The sequence below is a fragment of the Trematomus bernacchii genome, unplaced genomic scaffold (genome assembly GCF_902827165.1).
Source record: "Trematomus bernacchii unplaced genomic scaffold, fTreBer1.1, whole genome shotgun sequence".
NCBI classification, from domain to species: Eukaryota; Metazoa; Chordata; class Actinopteri; order Perciformes; family Nototheniidae; genus Trematomus; species Trematomus bernacchii.
The window spans coordinates 7621794-7632523 of NW_022987739.1; the positions used below are offsets into that span (position 1 = coordinate 7621794).

General features: G+C 41.7%; 1 protein-coding gene across 1 annotated transcript; it reads left to right on the plus strand.

Annotated features, from left to right (window-relative positions):
* Window positions 1-2304: 2304 nt before the first annotated feature.
* LOC117495174 (GTP-binding protein REM 2-like) lies at window positions 2305-9216 on the plus strand. The gene is made up of 5 exons (XM_034146292.1): window positions 2305-2830; window positions 4474-4783; window positions 4915-4988; window positions 6612-6789; window positions 8586-9216. Exons 1-5 carry the CDS (start codon window positions 2777-2779, stop codon window positions 8876-8878), a joined length of 909 nt encoding a protein of 302 aa, XP_034002183.1. The 5' UTR covers window positions 2305-2776; the 3' UTR covers window positions 8879-9216.
* The last annotated feature ends 1514 nt before the right edge of the window (window positions 9217-10730 follow it).

Sequence of the window (10730 nt, forward strand, 5' to 3'; positions counted from 1 at the left end):
GCTAAACCCACAGGGAGAGGAAGGAATAAACAGAGGAATGAGAAACCAGCCAACATGGAGCAATCAATGATGAGTAATCAGACTTGGGGAAGAAAACAAGGATGTATGTGTGTGTAAGTGTGTGTGTAAGTGTGTGTTTGTGTGTGAGAGAGAAAGTGAAAGAGAGACATTGGCAGGCAGTTTTGGGGCGATACAACTGTGAAATCCACTATTGAGTGATTAAAGGGGAATAAGACTGCTAACTCATAGTGTTAGACTCAGCTCTAGGCTGCTTCATGGACAACGCTTTTACTTCACTGTGAATGATAGTTGCACAAAAACTGGCTGAGAGTGCAACAGTGGACAAACACGACTGTGAGAAGTGGATTGAAAAAGCTTTTGTCTTGAATTAAAACGTATCAATAGTCCCTGATACTGCTGAGAATATTATCTATGCAATATTATAGCTGCAATGTACTTTCAAAATGAGTGGTTGGGGTTCAAACTGTAGTTGTGTTTTTTTACAATAAGCTGCTAAAGCTGCAGAGGTCTGAGTAGTGCAGTGGTGCTGGATGTGGAGTGGTATGGGCTTGGATAAAGTATCCACGGCATGCAGTTGTGTTTGCCAGCAAATTTTTCACAGTTGCCTACCAAAGTGTATAAGCTCACCAAGACTTGTTTTTATTTTAAAGATGAATAATCATAGATTAAAGAATGTACAAGGATACCTGTCATGGGAATCCTCCACTGATTGTGCTTAATGAATAGTAGGGATATTGCTCTTGTGTTTTAGCAAATACATCTACTTTTGCTGCTTGGAAATGGCTACATTGAGCCATTAACAGTGACAAGAAAGACTTGCTGTTTGCTCTCAAACATGTGTTTTTACATACAAAGAGCTAGTAGTGTGCTTAACTAAAGCAACTGCATATGATGAAAGCGAGAAAGAAACCCTCCGCAGCAGGCGAAAAGAGTGTGGCATGATTTGTGTGGTTGTGTCCAGTCCTCCAGACTAGGGAAGTTATTTTCGAAAAGATTGAACACCTCTGTAACAGGAGCAATCACACAATTACAGCAACATGCGGCACCACAGAGCTGGTCACTGTGGACTCGGGTACTGTGGTTTACAGATGCAAGAGAAAATCAACGGTGCAGGGAAATGAAAAAGAAAATGCAAAAAATGTTTTCATGGAGACACCTTCTTATCTGTCCCATAACATCCAGGGTTCATGATTTAGAGCTATTTATTTTGTTTGGGTGTAGAGTAAATAAATTGTTCTTTTTATTTATTCACTTATTTATTCAGTATTTATTGTTTATTTATGTACTGATTCTACTTAATTTACTTTACAGGTTTTATTCAATTAGTGTGTATTTCTACTTTCCCACAGATTACTATTTTACCCAATTGTGATTAGAATTAAGATTACTACAAAAATGATGGCCGTTATCATGGTTTCCTGCTCCTGTTGTAGTGTGGTTTCATATGCATAAGAAATAAACAAAGTACTTTACCATCCCTGTCATGCTGTGGCGTGCTTTTGTGCAGCTTCCACACAGGTTTTAACCTCATTCCTTTTCTATTCACCTATCTGAGCATCTCCCACTGTCAGTCTTCTGCAGGCCTTTTCTCTGCAGCTCGCCCTGCAGCTCGCCCTGCAGCCCCCATACCCGGCTCCATCCCTCTCTTTATCTGTCCCTATAGTGAGGCAGTGACCCTGGGTGTGCACTGTTTGGGATGACCTCATCTTCAGCTCTACCTCCCTCTCTGTGTCTCTCGCTCTCTCTCTGGCCTGTATAATAGGAGCAGGATTAGGGCTATAATAGCGCCCTGGCTGCTCACTGCCGGAGTCTATTGTGGCTTTGTGTGGGAGGGACGCACCACAGCTCATGGCCACACTCACATTTTGACAGAAAACATGTCAAAATACACTTCTTGGGTCAGGGACTAGAAATTACTTTATTTAGTCAAATGGGAAATGAGACAGTCTCTGAAAGAGGTCATGTGTGTCTTTAACAGTAGAGACATGATAGACCAGGTAGGTTAACATGCCTCTGTTTAACAAAGAAATACCCAAATAAAACATTTACACACACACACACACACACACACACACACACACACACACACACACACACACACACACACACACACACACACACACACACACACACACACACACACACACACACACAGTTAGGAGAAGACTTGGGTAATGCTGCCCCCTAGTGGCCATTTTCCTTCATATCGCCTCCTTCTTCAAGAGGTCAATGTGAGATTCGTGACACTGAACATCTCTCCACAGGAGTGCTCCCTTCCTGCCTGCCTTCCTGCAGCACTGCCCCACTTTTACTACTGAGCTGCAGGTACCTGAAGCAAACACTCACACTCACTCCTCGGGGTTTCATCTCTCCTGTAGATACAATCGAAATCTGGAGGAGCATTTAAACGTGTCTCAGTGAGTCATAGTCAGTTTTGGAGAGAGCGGTGATGAATGAGGGTTGGTGTGTGCAGAGCTGGACCTGGGCCCTAACCTGAAGAGACAGAGAGAGAGCAGAGGGAGGTAGAAAGAGATACAAACTGAAGGAGAGGGAGCGAGAGAGAGATAAGTAGAGCGAGAGCAGTAGGGAAGAAAGAGAAAGAGAGCGTGCTTACTTTGTAGAGAGCCGTGTGACAGGTGAGAGATCATACCGTGCTGCCCGCGCTGGGGTTCATAAAGTGAGAGGGGGCGCGAGGAGTTGGCTGTCCTGCGGGTTTTGGGGTCCTTATTCCCGGTCGCTTGATTTCAGTTTGCAGATGCCGACAGATGTGCCCGAAGACAGGCTCAACCTCGAGGAGACGACGGCCAAGGTAAGTGGATGCCCGGGGCTGCCTACAAACAACACATCCAATATATTCAGTAATCATCATTTAGCAAATCCGATTGGGTGAAAAGTGTTAGGTTGTGATGGAGTCTGATATTCTGATTGTCAATTAATGAAGTGTGTGTGTGTGTGTGTGTGTGTGTGTTTGCGTGCGTGCGTGCGTGCGTGTGTGTGTGCGTGCAGGTTATCAGGTCGCACTGCTTCCTGTGCTAAATGTTTTTTATATCATACGGCTGAGCGGTAGGTTTTCTTATACCTACAGTATAGTGTGTGTTTGTGTGTTTTGTGTGTGTGTGTGTGTGTGTGTGTGTGCGTGTGTGTGCGCGCGCACGTGCGTGCGTGTGTGCGTGCGTGCAGGTTATCAGGTCACACTGCTTCCTGTGCTTAATGGTTTTTATATCACATGGCTGAGCGGTAGGTCTTCTTATACCTACAGTATAGTGTGTGTCTGTGTGTTGACACACAGAAAGTATGTCAAACTATGCAAATAATCAGACACTTCTGTGATGGATGTTAGCTTTAAGTCATCATTTTGGGGACAAATGTATGAAAGATGTTACCTCATTAAAGCAGTGTCACATTTTCTCATAAAAAATAAAGTAAAGCAGGCAAATCTGACATGAGAAAGGTGGTGTCCTGCATTTAATTCAGTTTCTCGATGTAGGCACTTGGCTGATTGGAGATTAAAATCTTAAAATCTTAAAATCCATTGTATTAAAAAAGAATAATCACTAAAGCCTTTGATTTTGATTTTTTAATACAATGGATTTTAAGATGTTGTGTTATATGAAAAATGTTGTTCTTAGTTTTAAAACACACAGAAATAGGCCTATCACCTGACTGTAGTTTCCATCAGCTGTATGCAGCTTTAGAGAGGAAGAAATCATATAATTGTTTTACTAATTATTGGGGTTTTGCTTTTTGACCTAACAGCAGAGTGGAGATAGAATACATTACATTTGGTGGACGATAACATGACTCCAAAATGCAAATGTCGCTCTGTGTAAATAGACATATAATAATAATATATTAACCTTTTAAAGCAGGCATCTATTAGTTGCCAAAGCAGTGGAACACAGGTGAATATTAATGATGGCTGCATTCAATTTAGGTGAGCAGTTCCAGGGCTCTATGATAGTACACGCTCTCTCGCTGACATGGCTCAAGTATTCTGTGTAGGTTGAAAGGGACATATTTGACCAAGGTCAGTTTACTCGTCAAGAGAAATACTATTCAGCCTGTAGAACAAGTTGTAATATGTCTTCAGTGTCTGTGCAGGAGCATTGTCATTAAACCCTGATGATGTCATCAGAGTTATTTTGGTTTAGGCACAGGAAGCTGTTTTATAGGCTGAACCAGAGATGTGGATGACAGATGAAGGTGTTTAAAAGGCAGGGAAAGTCTATTGGAAAATACTATTGAGATTTACCCATACAAGCGCCTCTGCTGCAAGTCCCCTGACTTTATAGAGTTGCTGAATACTAAATAGATGGAGTATCACATCATCATGCAAACTGGTGCTTTGGGAGCTGGCTGTCTCTTATACAAGAAACACCATATCTGAATACATACTAGCTATAAATGTTATGCAATATAAAGAGTGCCCCTTCATGTTCCTCTCTCCTCCAGTGTGACAGTATGACTCTGTCCAGCGCCCCGAATGTTCGCAGAGGCAGCACTCCTCTGCCTATAAAGCATCAGCTGAGAAGAGAAGAAGCCGTACACGATGACGCCGATTGGACATCAGGTGCAGCTGGACCGTCTGCTACACCAATCAGCTTCAGCCTAGCCTTGGATGACACTCCGACTGTATCTGTGGAGGACAGACCTGATGGGCCCTTAAGGATCGCCCTGCTGGGGCAGAACGGCGTGGGGAAGTCCTCCCTGTCCGTGGCCCTCTCTGGAGACATGGACAGGACTGCGTCTGTGGACTGTGAAGGTGTGTGCTGTGTGTTTGACTAATGCAGGGCAGTATAATGCAGTGGGTGCTTGAGGGCTTTCACAGTAAGCAAATACATCACTGCACCCATCTCCCATGTGAAAGCTAACTGCCTCTGTCCCTGTCCCTAGGGGAGGGTTACGTGCGCACAGTCACTGTGGATGACGAGGAGAGCACCATTATTATCTATGACAACTGGAGACAGGTGAGGCAAACAACACTCCCTGTCCCTGCACTCCCTGCTCCCTCATTAGGACACTGAGATGTATCTGTATACAATGTGCTTGCTGCTTTTTTTTACATTTCACTGTGGTATATATGTCAGTGTTTGTATATATACACACACTGAACATCCGTTCTTGTAGAAGGGTAGAAGAACCAAATCCTTGGACAGTTTTAAGGAGCTTAAAATGAATCTTATTGATTTGTTTTCTTAACTTTATTTTCCTCCAGTCTAATTACATTTTCTTTATTGAAAACCATCTCTGTATTATCAGGAGATAAGATAGGAAAATAGAACCAGGATTGCTAACCAAGTAAGAAAACTGACAGCATCCATGAGTCGAGAGATGCAACCACAAGTCGACTAACAAAAAGAATACAACCCCTTTGATTTGGAGAAACTATGAGGGACATTTGGCATTATATGACATTTTAAAGACAAAGATTGTTATCAATACATCTTGAAAGTAATCAGCATATTAATCAATAATAAAAACGGATCATTAGTTAAAGCCCTACACGCAAACATCGTGAAAATACGAAATGGTACTGCACATGAACAGATTTCTGTGTGTGCTGTATATTTCAGATGTTTTCACACTCTATATCTGGAGCACATTGCATTGTTTATTGTACTTGACGTCACTATAACAGAAATTGATGCCAAGCTCAGAGAAACGCTGTGGCAAAAATAGGACAATAAATGTGCTACATCTGCTTGACAGAGGAAAACTCATTATCAGGTATATTTGCACTTTTTCCTCTTTTCCCTCGAGCGCAGTTCCCAGGCATCTGTGTGTGGATTTAAGAGAGAGAGAGGGCGAGAGTGTGAGCTGCCCACAGAGCAGATGTGCTAAATTACTGCATTCATGTTATGATTTAGGTTGATGTGTGATACAAACTGATTGCTTACTCATGACACAATCTGTCTTTTTAATGTGGGTATTTCTATGTGTTACTCTCTGTATAATGAGCTATACACCATGTGTTGCGGGAGACACTGTAACGGGTGCCTTATAAAGAGACTTCTTAGATAATTGTCATATTAAGTCTGTGTCCTTTCATTAGTGCCAACGGGGCTTTTGGTCTGTGCTCAATTCTGGACTTAATCAAAAAATAAATGGAAAGTCAATGGACCATGGCAGTTCCAACAAAAGTCAAGCTGAGGTCCAATCAGGTGTCTACAGAATGAAGGATTCACGCATGGATTTTTATTTTTAGGGATTTTACTCTCTCTCTTGTTTGGAGAGGATGACTGTGTGTGTCAGTAAGAATTTGAGTTGTTCTGCAGTTGCTGCTGCCTGAAGTAATTTCTCACTAAACCACAGGGGATTTTAGATAGAGCACTCAGCTGTCGGCAGCACTACTACTGTAATTCTGCAAATACAGTTTTTACAATAATACAAGAGTGTTTTACAATTTGAAATAAAACATGATTCCTGCTGGCAGTCGTGTGTGATCATATTTGACTGCTTTACAATGTGTTTCAGTATTTGCTCACTCAATTTGAGTGGTTTTCTCAAGTACAATGATCAATTATTGAGATACACTGAATAGCGACTACATTATTGTGAGTTAATTGTGTCTGCCTCTGTCTGTCCCTCAGGACCTGTCGGCTCTGCAGTGTGAGGTGTGTGTCCTGGTGTTTTCAGTGACTGACAGGCGTAGTTTCCACCGCACTGCTCAACTCCGACTTCTCCTGAGAGAGACTCAGCCCCAAACTCCCATCATCCTCGTGGGTAATAAAAGTGACCTCGTTCGCACACGTGAGGTCCCCTCTCAAGGTATGTGGAACCATTCATATTTTCTTATTAAACGTATTGCCCTTTTCCTCACCTGCATCGTGGTTTTTCTTCTGTAGTGGCTTTCATTCTCACAGTTGGTGTTGACATTTTCGGCTCTTTATATTTATCTGTAAACACTAGCATAGGGTGGAATATGTGAGAATGTAAATGTCAGCGTATCAGCTTTATCGCAGTGTGGGAGTGTGGAGAGGGTTGCAATTTCAGTTCAAGCTGGAGAGCATTCACTGTGAGTGCACTGCATCTTCACATTCATGCTGTTTTACAGTGGACTGCTGTGCAGCTATGTCAAATTACCTCCCAAATTAAAGCCACTGAAAACTTGGCTTCAACCCTTCAGTATTTACCTTCATTATTGAAAATGACTTACTAATTAAGCAACAATCAAAGTTAAACATCCGTTGCTGTTCTGGTAGCAGCTTTATCAGGCACCCATAGTACCCACCTCAAAGGTAAAAGCCTTGGCACATAAACGTTTTTAATGAGATTCCCGAGGTCCATTTCAGCCACTATCATCCGATCACAGAGTTAATATTCTGTTTATGTGCCACCGACAGCAGGCTGAAACTAAAGATGATTATCCTATCATTTAGGAGAATCACACATTTCTATATTGAGTAAGATTCAGGATGTTGTCGAAGAAAGATTTTAGTGATGGAGAAAACATCTCCGAACAGGTGGCAACTATAACTGTCCTGCCATTCTGATTCAAATGTTTAAATTCATATTCATATCACATTTTCCCAACTGAGCCCTGTCCACATTAAGTGAGGATCTAAGTGGACAGGGCGAAGATTTCAGAACAGAATTACAGACATCTCATCTTAAAGGTGGGGTAGGTAAGTTTGAGAAACCGGCTCGAGATACACTTTTTGTTATATTCCATGGAATGCTCTTAACATCCTGATAGCAATGAATATCTTAAGTGCTTTGACAAAAAATCCATAAGAAAATGTCATATGTGGAAGCCGTAGTACTGTAAAAAGCACGACCAATCATTTTAGCCGGCCCGGCTAAAATAACTGGATGGCCTACCTGCCTGTCAGCCTTCCATCTGTGCACAAACTTATCTCGTGCCCTCATTGGTCATGTGCGCGTTCGTGTGTGTTGGAGGAGGGGCTCTATAAGGAAGTGGCAGATTTTCTCCGGTTGTGTATTTTCAAATTCTAGCGATCTCGAGCCGGTTTCTCAAACTTACCTACCCCACCTTTAACGATGCTGATGTTTTGCAATTTAGGCAGATAATAGTGTGTTCTTTTGTGGGGACAAACTATTGCAAAAAGTTGATTAAGAAAATATATTTTCATGGCCTTTAACACTGTTTACAGTAAACTGTCTTCCCCCTTGTTTGATGTCAAAGTCTCCGCTTTCAACAAGTCTATAAAAGATGTAGCAACATTTAAAATTATGTATAAGGCACTCTTATATGTTTTGTTTTTTTCAAATGACATTTTGTTGGTTATGACTACAGAGCGCTATTAAATCATTTAGGTGAAAAACATCTAGTAGCCTACTAGTTTAGTAGTAAATATACTAGATGTTTTTTTTACCCCTTTTTGACTTGTTTATTAAATTCGCTGTATGTTTAAATTGTTTTAGTGTTGGAGTTTGTTTTATGGTGGTGAAGAAGAGGTATAATTTTTGTGTTTTGGTATAAATCACGCTAACAAAAGATATTGAGTGAACATTGCTGCAGTTAGCTGTCACCTTAAATATACACCTTAGGTTTGTGAAAGCTTCATCCTCTTCTCCTGTCTCCTTCCCTTCTCTTACCTCAGAGGCCATGTCCAGCGCCGCCCTCTTCAACTGTCTGTATCTGGAGATCTCTGCCTCTCTGGACCACCGTACCCCGGAGCTCCTGGAGTGTGCGGTGAGGCTCGCCAGGGGCCAGTCCCCGTGGCCCCCCGGGACCACTGCGGAGGACATGATCGGCGAAGGCCAGCGTGAGAGCATAACCTCCCGTGCCAAACGTTTCCTGTCCAGCCTGGTGCCCCGGTACCCGCGAGAGAGAGACGTGGGAAAGTTCCTGAGACAGAAGTCCCGCTCGTGCCACGACCTGGGAGCACTGTGATCGGGCGCCGCATGGAGCCAAATTGTTAGAGTAGTTACAGTGGTAGCTGAAAGTGTTAAGTAAAACAGAGGATGTGTGAAAGTGCCCGAGGGATGGCAGGACAATGTTATGAGTGAAGATCATGTACATCCAGAGGAACAGAGGGAGAAAATAATAATGTTAGTGATGATGTTTAGCCATAGAACGATAAACACATTTTGTACTCAAGACTAAGCAGCATACAGAAGAAGATAACATACTGTGGTAGAACACATGTAAATAAACTATAGTAGTGATACTTACTGTAATGCCACCCTGATAGCTTTGAGAGCTAAATAAATTGATTTTTTGAGTCTTGAGAAAGTCGCTGCATGGGTTCCATTATTACAAAGTTCACATTATTATTATGACAATGAAGCATTAATCTCATTTAACAACCGCTGAAGCCCAGGTTAGAATCATGACCACACACATTCAGAACTCATTAGTGGGTGAGACTTTTCTGATGAGTCATGTTGTGTTCCTTGACACCGAGCTATCGTAGTCTCCATGGGGATGGTAAGCAGTAAAATAATCAAATGCCAGTGAGGAGAGAGAAAGGGAATTAAAGAGATTTAATGTGGACTTACAGAGCTCAGTGTGGCAATAAGAGAAGCAGCAAAGGAGAGAAAACTGATTATTGTATAGTGATTGTTGCCATGTTACGGTTGTCAAGGAGACATTGAATCACTGAGACATACATATTATGTCCATTTCAGTTCTTTTTCCATACCTCTAATCCTTGTGCTGCATATAGATTTACGGATAGGAAGGCTGATTCCCATGCAGTACAATTTTATTTTTAAACACAAAATTCAACTCCAAATTCAAATGCAGAGGATTTTTGTCAGATATCAGCTTGACTACACTCATCTGTATCTCACTCTACCCTCAGCACTTCCATCCTCCCACTTACACCCACATGTGAACAAAGACTTAGCACACCATAGGTCGTTAAACCCATCATTTGTTATCAAAAGGGAGAGCTGTGCTATAATAGAAGTAACAAATAAAATGGTGGCATGATATTCTGACTCATTCCCTTGGCTGCAAACTGCTGGAACAGATTGAAAGGTTAAGATTTGGCATCGTCCACATGGGACACAGGCTCCCTCTTGTGGCCAAGTTGAGGTCCCACAACTGAGCAGATGACAGATACATGGATGTGGTTGAAATGAGAATTATAAAGGGGGAAATGTATAAACTGGAGTTGCAGCTCTCTATTCTAGTTTATACGACATTAGCAGAGCCACTCATACATAGGTTATGCACCTGTGTTACGGCCTGGCTCATAGGCTGCAACAAAGATGGGAGACCAGACAAGTTAAGTGTAACAAAAAGCATATTTATTTACTATAACCAAAACCAAAGGTCTTCAAAGAAACCTAAACGTGGAAGTAGGGCTGCTCAATTAATCGTTTTTTAATCGCAATTAGGATTATGGCTTGCAACGATTACGAAAACAAAGTAATCGAAATAAAACGATTATTTTTTTATTAATATTACTTTTTATGGGTTTTTCAGTTGAATTATACTTAAAGTTCAGGGTAATCAACTGTTAAAATCATACTGTTCAAACATCTCCAATAGATTGATGTTTTCAAAGTAAATGGATAATCGTTTTTAATAATCGTGATATCAATTATTGACTCAAATAATCAAGATTATGATTTTTCCCATAATCGAGCAGCCCTACGTGGAAGTCAGTTATCAGTAATGATTGCGTGTATGGGTGTGTGAAAATGTGCAGAAACAAAGACGCGGCCGTGTCCAACAGAAGAGTGAGAGGGCAGTATGGGTTGGTGTTGGCCTTTTATGTAGACGCCCAGGTGTG